At 46.2% G+C, this 16,114-nt stretch overlaps 1 protein-coding gene across 1 annotated transcript in view; it reads right to left on the bottom strand.

Annotated features, from left to right (window-relative positions):
• Positions 1-15,517, bottom strand: part of SLC7A10 (solute carrier family 7 member 10) — a 72,937-nt gene extending 57,420 nt beyond the window's left edge. The window contains exon 1 of the mRNA XM_089667820.1: positions 15,119-15,517. Within this exon, the coding sequence (XP_089523946.1) occupies positions 15,119-15,284 (166 nt within the window). The 5' untranslated portion in view covers positions 15,285-15,517. The remainder of the gene's footprint in view (positions 1-15,118) is intronic.
• Between the last annotated feature and the right edge of the window lie 597 nt (positions 15,518-16,114).

The raw sequence follows: 16,114 nt of genomic DNA, 5'->3' as shown, positions 1-16,114 counted from the left end.
GAGGGACATCGCGGGAGCGCAGGACAAGGTAAGTAAAGAAGAGATCCCGGAGCAGCACTGCAGTGTATTCCCGAGTGTAGCTCGGGGTCACCGCTTGTGGTGCTGAAACTTTACCCCGAGCTACACTCGGGAATACCGCCAGGGAGGTTAAATCAAGTTGCACGCCGCAGTGAAATCAGAGGGACAAATCGCGCTGATCCACAGCTTTGAAATCACGCTACTTCAAGTGAAGTAGTGCGATTTCAAAGTTGCATTCAGTGTGAACTGGGCTAAATCAATGACAGGTGGTCAGACTTGCGCGGAACTCCAAGCGCATTCCATAGCATGCATCCAGTTGCAGTTCCGGTTGTACGGAATCCAGTTTGTCTGCACCCAGCCCACCAGGAGGTACAGATCCGTGCAGCGTGCGGCCTGTCATTGATTTCAACAGGCTGCCTGCAGGGGGCTGCATGGAACACCTGTGCCCATGAGAGCCCATTGGAGGGGTTTATGGATCTGTGAATGAGGCCCAAATGTAATGCAAACAGTGGAAGCACCTGACCTGATATGAGCTTCATACAGAACCTGTACAGCAGAGCTCAGACTGGGAGAGAGAAGCAGCACAAGGAGCCCATCAGTTGAGCTGCAGCTCCCATGCGCTAATAAGGGATGAGAAGAGCGAGGGGCAGATGAACTCATCAGTCTCCTGCTTCTCCTTTCACTGTCCAGTCGCAGGGAGTGGGAGGGACAAGACCAGAGAGTGTTACTGAATTGCAGGGCTGTGCTGTGTGACGGAGCTGTGTAATTCTCAGGACTGGATGGACACAATTCCTTTGACCCTAATACATCCCCTGTATATTTATCTGTTAGCCTGGTGAAGATAATTAAAGGATGCTCGGTGGATATTAAGCTGTCCCCGCTCTGTTTCTGTAATTGAACGTTATCGTTTTCTAATATGGCGGCTGATATGTGTCACGGCGCTGCGATTTCTCATTATCCCTCTGAATGCTGCACTGGCTTCATTTCACAAATCACATTAAACACTGGATTCAGGTCAGTGACCCCGCGCTCCGCGTCATCATACACTCGTTGTCACCGGGTAATGAATAACTGGATGACAGCAGAAAGATGGAGAATAATGGCGAGTAATTCAGGATCGCATTAGTCACCTGATCAGCATGGGCGGGCTTTAGAGACCCCTGAACTGGATATGTGGATCAGGGGCAGATGTGGCCCTATGGATCATGGAATAGGATTTATCAACAAGACACTGACTACTGAGAATGCTAGACTGACGATCATCAGAAGCATCTGCAGACTGTGCGCCATTCTGTGATCATGGATGGCCGACTGTCAGAGTTCTGGAAACATCTGTGCCCATTATGAGGGGTTCCCACCATCCCTGTGCTGAGTTCCTGGGTCTGTACGCCTGTTGTCCACATTATGAGGGGTTCCCACCATCCCTGTGCTGAGTTCCCGGGTCTGTACGGCCGCCATGCCCATTATGAGGGGTCCCCACCATCCCTGTGCTGAGTTCCGGGGTCTGTACACCCGTCATGCCCTTTATGAGGGGTTCCCACCATCCCTGTGCAGAGTTCTTGAGTCTGTAGACCTGCTGTGCCCATTATGGGGGGTTCCCACCATCTGTGTGCTGAGTTCCCAGGTCTGTACACCTGCTGTGTCCATTATGAGGGGTTACCACCGTCCCTGTGTTGAGTTCCCGGGTCTGTACACCTGTTGTGCCCATTATGAGGGGTTACCACCGTCCCTACGCTGAGTTCCCAGGTCTGTACGCCCGCCGTGCCCACTATGAGGGGTTCCTGCCATCCCTGCACAGAGTTTCCAGGTCTGTATACTCGCTGTGCCCATTATGAGGGGTTACCACCATCCCTGTGCTGAGTTCCCGGGTCTGTACTCCTGCTGTACCTATTATGAGGGGTTCCCACCATCCCTGTGCTGAGTTCCCGGGTCTGTACACCTGCTGTGCCCATTATGAGGGGTTCCCACCATCCCTGCGCGGAGTTCCCGGGTCTGTACACCTGCTGTGCCCATTATAAGGGGTTCTCACCATCCCTGTGCTGAGTTCCCAGGTCTGTACACCTGCTGTGCCCATTATGAGGGGTTCCCATCATCCCTGTGCTGAGTTCCCGGGTCTGTACACCTGCTGTGCCCATTATGAGGGGGAATGACAGCTGTATTACTGTTGATGATACAACTGACATAAGAAGCCAATACTGTCAGGATATCAGTTCAGGTCATTTTTGGTGCACACCATCCTACCCTCAGGCTTGGTTCACATTATTTTGTGCGCAGGATTGTTTTGCACGCTCTCCTGCGTTTATAATTTATTTAAATGGACTGCTTCACACAAGAGAAATGCGGGAAAAGAAATCCTCTACTGTTTTGTAAAATTGCGCCACATCGAACTGCATGGTGCTGCGGCTCCATGCCATTTGGCGCATATTAAAACACACCTCCAGCTCCTGGTATAAATCAGCGCATGTCTGGAAAGTTAGCGATTTTGCGTTCCTGACACCCATAGCTGTGATCCAAGGATGGCGGCGCAGTATTCTGCTGCGGTAAAGCAGCCTGTTATGGTGCCAGTAATTGCGCTGCAATAGAAAAGTGACGCTGGGACATTTTTTTAATTTGTTGACGTGTTAGCAAATAATTTATTCTATGTTAGTGCAATAAAAATGCAAGTAGATATCCCATTCCTCCCTCTGTGGCTGGGAAAATATATATTTTGTTACCCATAGCAACCAATCGCAACTTTTGTTTCAGAAATGCCAATTGGTTTCTAAGGGCAATAGTAACTGCCCTTTCATTTATAATGGCAGTGATCGGATCACATGGGCCCCAGATCATTCCATTCTGTGGTGGTGGCCTTAGATTGTAAGCTCCTGTGGGGCTAAATCTAATATGAATGTCTCTGCTCTGTGCGAGCCGATTCACATATATGCGATGTGTGGAACGCAGCGAATCCTTGGAGTTTCCCGCACTGCAATAAAGTCGCACTCTGTTCATGCGATCTGCCACCGGTGTCATTGTTCAATGAATGACACCCCAAAACTCCCCAGTTAATCAATTGTTCAATTAATGACACCCCAAAACACACCAGTTAATCAATTGTCAATTAATGACACCCCAAAACACCCCAGTTAATCAATTGTCAATTAATGACAACCCCAAAACACCCCAGTTAATCAATTGTCAATTAATGACAACCCAAAACACCCCAGTTAATCAATTGTCAATTAATGACACCCCAAAACACCCCAGTTAATCAACTGTCAATTAATGACTATCCCAAAACACCCCAGTTAATCAATTGTCAATTAATGACACCCCAATACACCCCAGTTAATCAATTGTCAATTAATGACAACCCCAAACCACCCCAGTTAACCAATTGTTCAATGAATGACACCCCAAAACACCCCAGTTAATCAATTGTCAATTAATGACTACCCCAAAATGCCCCAGTTAATTGTCAATAATAACTACCCCAAAACACCCCAGTTAATCAATTGTCAATTAATGACACCCCAAAACATCCCAGTTAATCAATTGTCAATTAATGACTACCCCAAAACGCCCCAGTTAATCAATTGTCAATAATGACACCCCAACACACCCCAGTTAATCAATTGTCAATTAATGACACCCCAACACACCCCAGTTAATCAATTGTCAATTAATGACACCCCAAAATGCCCCAGTTAATCAATTGTCAATAATGACTACCCCAGAACGCCCCAGTTAATCAATTGTCAATTAATGACACCCCAAAACACCCCAGTTAATCAATTGTCAATTAATGACTACCCCAAAACACCCCAGTTAATCAATTGTTCAATGAATGACACCCCAAAACGCCCCAGTTAACCAATTGTCAATTAATGACTACCCCAAAACACCCCAATTAATCAATTGTCAATTAATGACACCCCAATACACCCCAGTTAATCAATTGTCAATTAATAACACCCCAAAACACCCCAGTTAATCAATTGTCAATATTGACAACACCAAAACACCCCGGTTAATCAATTGTCAATTAATGAGACCCCAAAACGCCCCAGTTAATCAATTATCAATTAATGACACCCCAAAACACCCCGGTTAATCAATTGTTCAATAAATGACACCCCAAAACACCCAAGTTAATCAATTGTCAATTAATGACAACCCCAAAACACCCCAGTTAATCAATTGTTCAATAAATGACACCCCAAAATACCCAAGTTAATCAATTGTCAATTAATGACAACCCCAAAACACCCCAGTTAATCAATTGTTCAATGAATGACACCCCAAAACACCCAAGTTAATCAATTGTCAATTAATGACTACCCCAAAACACCCCAATTAATCAATTGTCAATTAATGACACCCCAATACACCCCAGTTAATCAATTGTCAATTAATGACAACCCCAAAACACCCCAGTTAATCAATTGTCAATTAATGACAACCCCAAAACACCCCAGTTAATCAATTGTTCAATGAATGACACCCCAAAACACCCAAGTTAATCAATTGTCAATTAATGACTACCCCAAAACACCCCAATTAATCAATTGTCAAATAATGACACCCCAAAACACCCCAGTTAATCAATTGTCAATTAATGACACCCCAAAACACCCCAGTTAATCAACTGTCAATTAATGACACCCCAAAACACAGTGCGATTGTAAGAACAGGATGGCATAGGTGTGAACACCCATGTGATCTAGTTTTGGGGTGGCAAAAGAAGGTTCCAGCACCTTTTTCGTTCGGGTGCGGTGCAAATCGAGCCCATACAAAATGCATGACTGAAATCGCACTGCAAAGAATCGCATGTGATTTGAACAGGAGTGCGGTGCGATTCCTGTCTGAATCACATGCGATTTCCCGCGCCGCTTTAGTGTGAATCCAGCCTAATGCAGGCCATAGACGGGCCGTTTATCGGTCGAATTGTCGGCCGATAAACAAAAAATCGGTTTATAGCATGACCGATAAAAATAAACGAGAAGATCTGCGAAAAACGGCCAACGGGCTGGCCCCACTAATGGCGTGAATATCGGCCGAGTTTTCGTGCAGACGAAAATTCAGCCGATAAACGACCCGTCTATGGCCTGCATAAGGCATGTCATTAAATAAACACCTAAAGTAAATAACTGGTGGTCACCATAACAACCATCTAGATTCTCACTTTAGTAAGGTAGGGGCTGAAATAAGGTTGCCATGGCGAACACAGCACTTTAAAATGTTATTAGCGGTCACCATAGCAACCCAGGAGATGCCTGCTTTAGGAAACTATAATATGGTTACCATTGGCAACACAATATAAATTACTAGCGGTCACCATAGCAACCAAGGAGATTCGAGCTTTGGAAGCCAACTCCTGGAATATGGTTGTCTTGGGCAACACAGTACAAATTACTAGCAGTCACCGTAGCAACCAAGAAGATATTCACTTTAGTAAACTGGCCGCTGGTATACGTTTGTCATGGGCAGCACAGTACTTTAAAAAGAAAAATTACCAGTGGTTACCATAGTATCCAAAATGAGGCTCGCTTTAGTAAACTGGCAGCTGGAATATGGTTACTGTTGGCAACACAGTACACATTGCTTGTAGTCACCATAGCACCCTAGGAGGTGCTCTCTTTAATAAACCGGACTCTGGTTACCATGGGCAAGACTGACATTTAAAGTAAAAGCAATAACCATAGCAACTGAAAGATGCTTTCTTTAGTAAATACGGTTGCCATGTGCAACACTGGAACTTAAAAAAACTGGTTGTAACCACAGCAACCAAAGAGAAGATTGCTGAATAAAATCAGTAGCTAAACTATGGTTGTCATGGGTAACACTAGCACTTTGAAAAAATCACCATAGCAACCAAGAGATGCCTGCTTCCGTAAACTGACAGCTGGAATATGGTTGCCATGTGCAACATTGGTGCATAAAAAAAGCGTTACCATAGCAACCAAAGAAAAGCTTCAATAAAGTGGCAGCTGGACTATGGTTACTATGGGCTAGACTGACATTGAAAATAAAAGCAGTCACCATAGCAACCAAACAGATGCTTGCTGTAGAAAACCAACAGCTAAAATGTGGTTGCCATGGGCGTCACTGGCACGTTGAAAAAAGTAAACAAATACTGGTCACCATGGCAACAAAGGGGATACTTGATGTAGTAAACTGACAGCTGGAATATGGTTACCATGTGCAACACCAGCACCTAAAATAATAGCGGTACCCATAGCAACCAAAGTGATGCTCACTAGACCATGGTTATTGTGGGCAAAACTGGCATTAAAAAGAAAAAACAATGCCAATAAAAACAAAAACAATAAAAAGTAACAAAAAACAAAAACAACAAAAACATCTGCCACCATAGCAACCAAAGTGATGATTGCGCTAAAAAAATGACAGCGAAAATATGGTTGCCATGTGCAATGGGGGCACTTAAGAAAAAAAAACAAAACCTAGCAGTAACTATAGCAACCAAGGGGATGCTTACAGTTGAAAACCAACAGCTAAAATATGGTTGCCATGGGCATCACTGCCACGTTAAAATGAAATAAACAAATGATGGACTCCATGGCAACCAAAAAGATGCTGGCTTTAATAAACTGGCAGATGGACTATGGTTACTGTGGGCAAAACTGACATTAAAAAAAAAATAACAAAAATAGAAATAACAGTCACCATAGCAATGAAAGAGGTGCTTGCGTTGGTCGACTGACAGTTGAAATATGGTTGCCATGTGCAACATTAGCATCTTTTTTTTTTTTTTAAAGGCATTTCCTGTGTTTTATCTGGAACCGGCGGGGCCCAGCGCGGCGGGTGAATAAGCGTCTCCCAAGGAACAAGCGGGCACACATCGATCCCCCGAGGCCTCTGCCAGCCAAGACTCCAGCCTGAGATTTATGTGACTCCGGGGCGGATGAAGAATACATCTCGGGACGTTCACATCCGCCAACCGATCTGTATTCTGGAGGGGACGCGGGGGGCAGGTACCTGGTCCCCACCAGCTAATAGGCCAAATGGATTAATAATGAGCCACACACTGAGGAGGCCTTCTCAGCCCATTGAGGCCTATTCAGCCCCGGGTCATTAAACTGACTCCATGCAGACAATGGCGGCCCTTTTCACAGCGCCGCGCACTTCCTATGCTCCAGGCCGCCGTGCTCTGCGCTTACTGTAATAAAGTCATCTGTGTGCGGACAACGGCGGAGAAAAGCTTTTATTATTTGTGACCTGTTTAAGGCAGTGGTGGTCAACGATCCTGATATGGAGGGCTTCAAGTGTGGCCCCTGACATCACCATAAGGCCACATGTAAATTCAGTGAATATTCATTATCAGAGACAGTAGACGCAGCAGGACTTGAGTATGAAAAACAAGATGGTAGACATACTACGAGAGATGGTCAGAGACTGCAGGCATGATACAGGAGATGATCAGAGACTGAAAACATGATACAAGAGATGGTCAGACACTGAAAACATGATACAGGAGAAGGTCAGAGACTGCAGGCATACTACAGAGGATGGCCAGAGACTGCAGGCATGATACAGGAGATGATCAGAGACTGAAAACATGATGCAAGATATGGTCAGAGACTTCAGACATGATACAGGAGATGGTCAGAGACTGTGAACATGATACAGGAGATGGTCAGAGACTGTGAACATGATACAGGAGATGGTCAGAGACTGCAGGAATACTACAGAGGATGGCCAGAGACTGCAGGCATGATACAGGAGATGGTCAGAGGCTGCAGACATGATAAAGGAGATGGACAGAGACTGCAGACATACTACAAGAGATGGTCAGAGACTGCAGACATACTACAAGAGATGGTCAGAGACTGTGAACATGATACAGGAGATGGTTGGAGACTGCAGACATGATAAAGGAGATGAACAGAGATTGCAGATATACTATAGGAGATGGTTGGAGACTGCAGACATGATCCAGGACATGGTCAGAGACTGTGGACATGGTACAAGAGATGGTCAGAGAGTGCAGACATGATCCAGGAGATGATCAGAGACTGCACACATGATACAAGAGATGATCAGAGACTGCAAACATGATACAAGATATGGTCAGAGACTGCAGACATGATGCAGGAGATGGTCAGAGAGTGCACACATGATACAAGAGATGATCAGAGACTGCAAACATGATACAAGAGATGATCAGAGACTGCAGAAATATTACAGGAGATGGTCAGAGACATCAGACATGATACAGGAGATGATCAGAGACTGTAGACATGATACAAGAGGTGGTCAGAGACTGTAAATATGATAAAAGAGATGGTCAGAGACTGCAGACATTGTGCAAGAGATGGTAAGAGACTGCAGACATGATACCGGAGATTATTAGAGACTGCTGACATGACACAGGAGATGGTCAGAGACTGCACACATGATACAAGAGATGGTCAGAGACTGCACACATGATACAAGAGATGGTCAGAGACTGCAGACATACTGCAGAAGATGGTCAGAGACTGCTGGCATGAAACAAGAAAGGGTGGGAACTAGCACCGCTTGTAGTAATTTTGGCTTTAGATAACCCCTCTGTTAGTTTTTGTTTCCTGTCTATGATTCCCTCCACTTCCTGTTCTGGGGACACTTCAGGAAGTGGGAGGAAAACCCCTCTTTATTGTCACTGGAACGGCTTTCACCAGTCATAGGTTTTCCCTCTATACCTGTTTTGGTGACAACTGTAAAATATTGGATTTCTCATCACATGGTAAGTGTCACCAGGACACATAGAGAGGGTGAATCTCACCACAGGGACAGGGGCAGCAATAAACCTGACAGAGGCTGAAATTCATCCACAGCTAAAAGAGCATTTTCGGCTTTAAATAGTTTAGTTGGTGATAATAGGATCCCTTCTGAGCCGGCACTACGGTCGTTGGTTCAAATCCCAACCACGGCACCACCTGCCTGGAGTTTGCATGTTCTCCCTGTGCCTGTGTGGGTTTTCTCCGGGTACTCCGGTTTCCTCCCACGCTCCAAAGACATGCTGGTCGGTGAATTGGCTCCTGTCTAAATTGTCCCTAGTATGTGTATGAATGAATGTGAGTTAGGGACCTTAGATTGTACACCCCTTGAGGGTTAGGGAGTGATGTGAATGTACAATATATATGTAAAGTGCTGCGTAAATTGATGGCGCTATATAAGTACCCGAAATAAATAAATATATCCAGTAAAAGGATTTTGGAGAGTCTTACGCTGTGGAATCATGCTTCACGATTATCTTTTCTGCATAGAAGATCAGCCTTCACTATACCACCCGGGAAGTCTCAGTGTTGTAATGAGAAAAGTTGCAGTGTCTGCATCCCTAGTGGATGAGCCCAAGGCGCCGGGAGTATGTACAAGAGTGCATGTTACTCTACATCAGTGGACTCCAAACTGCGGCCCGTGGGCCGGATGCGGCCCTTTACTTATCTTTATCCGGCCCATGAGGCACTGTTCACCCACTGATATGAAGCACTAATCCTTTCACTGTCACTAACTATGAGGAACCATTCCACCCACTGACATCAACATGGGGGACTATTCCTCCCACTGACACCAATGATGGGACACTATTCCTCCCACTGACACCAATGATGGGACACTATTCCTCCCACTGACATCAACATGGGGGACTATTCCTCCCACTGACACCAATGATGGGACACTATTCCTCCCACTGACACCAATGATGGGGCACTATTCCTCCCACTGACACCAATGATGGGGCACTATTCCTCCCACTGATACCAATGATGGGACACTATTCTTCCCACTGATACCAATGATGGGGCACTATTCCTCCCACTGACACCAATGATGGGACACTTTTTCTCCCACTGACACCAATGATGGGACACTATTTCTCCCACTAATACCAATGATGGGACACTATTCCTCCCACTGATACCAATGATGGGGCACTATTCCTCCCACTGATACCAATGATGGGACACTATTCCTCCCACTGAGAGCAATGATGGGGTGCTATAACTCCCACTGACACCAATGATGGGACACCATTCTTCCCACTGACACCAAAGATGGGACACTATTCCTTCCACTGACACCAATGATGGGGCACAATTCCTCCCACTGACATCAATGATGGGACACTATTCCTCCCACTGATACCAATGATGGGGCACAATTCCTCGCACTGACACCAATGATGGGGCACAATTCGTCCCACTGACACCAATGATGGGACACTATTCCTCCCACTGATACCAATGATGGGGCACTATTCCTCCCACTGATACCAATGATGGGGCACTATTCCTCCCACTGATTCCAATGATGGGCACTATTCCTCGCACTGACACCAATGATGGGGCACAATTCGTCCCACTGACACCAATGATGGGACACTATTCCTCCCACTGGTACCAATGATGGGGCACTATTCCTCCCACTGACATCAATGATGGGACACTATTTCTCCCACTGATACCAATGATGGGGCACTATTCCTACCACTGACACCAATGATGGGGCACTATTCCTCCCACTGATACCAATGATGGGGCACTATTCCTCCCACTGTCACCAATGATGGGGCACTATTCCTCCCACTGATAGCAATGATGAGGCACTATTCCTCCCACTGTCACCAATGATGGGGCACTATTCCTCCCACTGATACCAATGATGGGCACTATTCCTCGCACTGACACCAATGATGGGGCACAATTTGTCCCACTGACACCAATGATGGGACACTATTCCTCCCACTGATACCAATGATGGGGCACTATTCCTCCCACTGACATCAATGATGGGGCACTATTCCTCCCACTGATACCAATGATGGGGCACTCTTCCTCCCACTGATACCAATGATGGGGCACTATTCCTTCCACTGACACCAATGATGGGGCACTATTCCTTCCACTGACACCAATGATGGGGCACTATTCCTTCCACTGATACCAATGATGGGGCACTATTCCTCCCAGTGACACTGGTAATTTATTTTTCTCCCACTGCCCACTAAGCCTATGGCACATTTACTCCCACCAATGACAAGGCATTTTCTACTGCCACTGGCCACAGTCTGCCCCCCCCCCAAAGTTTAAAGATCGGTAAACCGGCCCTTTGTTCTGAAAGTTTGGAGACCCCTGCCCTGTACCAATCTCCCATGCGAGAGTCTATTGCGTGTTTTGACATACTGCTGCAGTGTCACCCCTCCTGTCTATAGAGACAGAGCTGTACAGAGCTCATACCATATTCACTATACCCATCCCTCATACTAGAGGGTATCTGTTGTACCGTGTGAGCTCTGCTGTCCATAGACACAGAACAAAGACAGAATTGTACAGAGCTCATACCATATTCACTATACCCATCCCTCATACTAGAGGCTATCTGGGGTACCGTGTGAGCTCTGCTGTCCATAGACACAGAACAAAGACAGAATTGTACAGAGCTCATAATAATATCACGGCTTCAGATCCTATTAGTAAGATGTGTCATATACTATTGCTGTGTGAACTCTTCCATCTGCTAACAGAGATAGAACTGTACAGAGCTCATACCAGGACTACTGATCTAACCCCACGTGCGTGTTTCTAGTAAATGGCATTATATGCAGCTGCAGGGGACCTCTCCTATATACTGACATGTGATAGAAGATAACTGAACAGGGCTCATACCGGCATTACTTATCGAACTCACGATCACATGTTTGTTACAAAGTGCTATATTTCTGCAGAGGGATCTCTCCTATATATTGGCGCACTACATGGAGATAAATGACAAGAGCTCATACCGGGAATAATTATCTAACCCAAGAGCACCGTGGTATACTGCTGCAGAGTGACCTCTCCTATATACTGGCACACTACATGGAGATAACTGAACAGAGCTCATACCAGCTTTACTTATCTAACCCTGGAACACTGGTTTCTGCAAAGTGATATACTGCTGCAGAGTGATCTCTTTTATATACTGGCACACTACATGGAGATAACTGAACAGAGATCATACCGGGAATAATTATCTAACTCAAGAGCACATATTTATTAAAAAGTGGTATATTTCTGCAGAGTGACCTCTCCTATATACTGGCGCACTACATGAAGATAACTGAACAGAGCTCATACCGGGAATAATTATCTAACCCAAGAGCACCGTGGTATACTGTTGCAGAGTGACCTCTCCTATATACTGGCGTACTGCATGGAGATAAATGAACAGAGCTCATACCAGCTTTACTTATCTTACCCAAGAACACTGTGGTATACTGCTGCAGAGTGATCTCTTCTATAAATTGGTGCCTACTAAACACTGGCATACTGCATGGAGATAACTGAACAGAGCTCATACCAGTTTTAATAATCTAATCCACGAGCAGTGGTTTCTACAAAGTGGTACACACTGCAGAGGGATGTCTCCTATATACAGACACACTGCAGGGAGATAAATGGATAAATGAACAGAGCTCATACCAGCTTTAAATATCTCAGCAAAGAACACCGGTTTCCAGTAATATCCTGCTGAAGAGGGATCTCTCCACTATACTGGCACACTGCTAGGAGATAACTGAACAGAGCTCATACCGGAAATAATTATCTAACTCAAGAGCACCGTGGTATTTTGCTGTGGAGTGACCTCTCCTATATACTGGACCACTGTAAGGAGATAACTGAACAGAGCTCATACCAGTTTTACTTCTCTAACCTTGGAACACCGGTTTCTGCAGAGTGATACACTCCTGCAGAGTGATCTCCTCTATATATTAGCACACTACATGGAGATAAATGAACAGAGCTCATACCAGTTTTACTAATATAACCCACGAGTACTGGTTTCTACAAAGTGGTACACACTGCAGAGGGACATCTCCTATATACTGGCACACTGCTGGGCGATAACTGAACAGAGCTCATACCAGCTTTAAATATCTCAGCAAAGAGCACTGGTTTCCAGTAATATGCTGCTGAAGACGGATCTCTTTTCTATATTGGCCCAATGCAGGGAGATAACTGAACAGAGCTCATACCGGGAATAATTATCTAACCCAAGAGCACTGTGGTATATAGCTGCAGAGTGACCTCTCCTATATACTGGCACACTACATGGAGATAACTGAACAGAGCTCATACCAGCTTTACTTCTCTAACCCAAGAGCACCGGTTTCTACAAAGTGATTCATGTGATGCAGAGTGACTGCTCCTATATACTGGCACAAGGCAGGGAGATAACTGAACACAGCTCATACCATAGGCACACAGGGGGTTAATTTTCTAAAGGAAAATAGACTGTGCACTCTGCAAGTGCAGTTGTTCCAGAGCTTAGTAAATACGGTAAAGCTTCACTTTGCGATGAACACCCAATCACGTGCAAGGAAAATAAAAAAAACTGCATTTTTGCTTGCACATGATTGGATGATGAAGTCAGCATAGCCTCTGCTCATTTACTAAGCTCTGGAGCAGGGGCGGACTGACAACTCATGGGGCCCCCGGGCAATAGGGGATCATGGGGCCCCTGTGTCCTTACCCAAACTCAAAAAAGCCTATGAAAAAAGGTACCAGGGCATCTCATGGGGCCCCCTACTGACCCCGGGCCCTCGGGCAGTGCCCGAGTTTCCAAATGGTCAGTCCGCCCCTGCTCTGGAGCAACTGTTCTTGCAGAGTGCACCATCTGCTTGCCTTTAGCAAATCAACCGCAATGCGTGTCTATGGTATGAGCTGTGTTCAGTTATCTCCCCGTCTATTTGACTTGATTACAGGTACTTATATAGTGCTGTCAATTTATGCAGCACTTTACATATATATTGTACATTCACATCAGTCCCTAACCCTCAAGGGGTGTACAATCTAAGGTCCCTAACTCACATTCATACATACAACTTCAGCAGATCAACTCCATAAGTCCTACTGTCTGGTTTGTATGCCCTCCTGTCTGCTGACACATAACTGTACGAGGCTCATACTGCTCTCACCATTCTTGAACACCAAGGGCCATTTCACACTACGTGCGTTTCAGTTACTTTTTTTCTGCATCCAAAATGCACAGAAAGTAGGCTATATGGTTGTCAGTGTCATAGTTCACATCAGTGCTTGCAATTCCAGTGCTTGCTGAAAAAAAAGTAAAACATGCTGCATTTTTTTCTGTGCACCCATTGTACTTGAATGCAGTAAAACGCATCAAAAATGCCCTGAACGCACCAAAATGCATTGCACATGTCTCTATTTAAATTGAAGAAAAAGAGAGGGGGAATGCATAAAAAAAAAGGAACTGGAATGCATAAAAAAGGCACTGGAACTCATCAAAACTGCACCGGAACGCGTCAAAACGTGGAAATGCATCCATAACGCATCCGGACTGCGTTTTCATAGTGTGAACCGGCACTAATGTCTACGTTTATAAAAAAAAAAAAAAAGATAAACAAGATCGTTTCTATCACACCGATCCCATTAGAACGACTTTAGATAGCTTTAAGAAGAAGAAGAATTTTGACAGAAGGCTGCAGATGACCTCATAGGAAGTGGGCACCTGTCTCAGAAGCCCTTGATGGAAGCTGCCTTTCTGACAGTCCAGTTTTCTAGCTCTGAGCCAGTAAAGCGGTGTCTCAGCTTCACTCTGAGCCAGGGGCGGACTGACTATTTGGAAACTCGGGCACTGCCCGAGGGCCCGGGGTCAGTAGGGGGCCCGATTAGATGCCCCTGGTACCTTTTTCATAGGCTTTTTTGAGTTTGGGCATGGACACAGGGACCCCATGATCCCCTATTGAGGGCCTGGGGTCAGTAGGGGACCCCATGAGATGCCCTGGTACCTTTTTCATAGGCTTTTTTGAGTTTGGGCAAGGATACAGGGGCCCCATGATCCCCTATTGCCTGGGGGCCCCATGAGTTGTCATTCCGCCCCTGCTCTGAGCAATGAGACAGCCCCAGAACTAGCATGTGGGGGCAGAAAACGATTCCCTTCCCCTAAAGGCTTCTGAGACAGGGGGGTAGTTTGATGACAGGTTCCCTTTAAACACTTTGAGCTTAATCAGGGCACTAGGCACGACCAATCAGAATGTTTCTTGCACCCGTCTGATCTCGGCGGTGGCACCTGTTGGCACTCGTAGAAGGTGATGGTGCGCCGCCGGCGATTTTCTTACCTATGATGATGGCACAAGCGCTCACCAGCCCGATCTCTTTTTTTAGAGTCACTTTTTCAGCGCCGGGGTCCTGGCTCGGCGGGGCGTCGGGCAGGTGCGGCGTCGGTGCCTTTGCGTCGTGCCCCGGACTGCTGTTTGACGTTTTGATCTGGTTCTCCCCTGCCATGGCTCCAGCGTCCCGGAATTCCTCCTACCCAGATCGGCTCCCCTGGCGGCCCCTGCGGTGCCCCTCCGTGCAAAGTCCCCGGGCTCTCCTCGAAACGGACCCTTTGCGCGGTGTATACCGGGCGCCTTCCCGCACAGCATACAGTGGCAGCACACAGCCTGGCACACACACGCAGTGCCCTTCACATGCCGCTTCCCCCGAGCCAGTGTCCAGGGCCAGGAGGAGGGTCTGCAGACACGCTCAGCTCTTAAAGACACCGAGCTTCCATCTGCACCCTCCTCCCCTCCCCCCCCTCCCCCTCCCGATAAAAAAACTTCATTATAATCTTTTAGCAGTTAATGCAAATATTTTCGAAGGTATTTAGCTGCCCTGCGGGGCTCCGCGGCAAAATCCACGCTAATCTTTATTATATTGATCGGGTTCTACAAAATGCAACATTCCTCAGGGGGGGTCACCGGAGATCTGAACCCTAAACTGGATGACAGTTAGTTGGCTAAAGTGCTGCGTATCGTTATCATTTGTCCTTCTTTTTTTAATCGTAGGAAATTGTGTTTTTCGCATTTTTTTTTTAAATCCATTGTCCCCATCTCGGTGCTGCTGATCTCCTCCGGACTCTTTTAGCCACTTCCGGTCTACATTCGCCGGCTCTAGCATTGGCTGCACATTCGGATCGGTTTATCTTGATAACGGTGACAACGGTGGAATACGCCAGCGCAAGGTGTGCTGGTCAATGGTGTATTTGGGTTTTGTGCTTCCCTAGGGAACACATAAATCTGCGCCCCCCCCTCCCCTCTCACAGAGAGAGCCTGACACCAATGAACACCCCCCCA

Source organism: Staurois parvus, unplaced genomic scaffold (genome assembly GCF_062004578.1).
Source record: "Staurois parvus isolate SC_StPar_1 unplaced genomic scaffold, SC_StPar_1.0 ptg003601l, whole genome shotgun sequence".
Classification (NCBI taxonomy): domain Eukaryota; kingdom Metazoa; phylum Chordata; class Amphibia; order Anura; family Ranidae; genus Staurois; species Staurois parvus.
The sequence above is the reverse complement of the archived record's forward strand: the minus strand, read 5'-3'. Positions and strand labels throughout refer to the sequence as shown.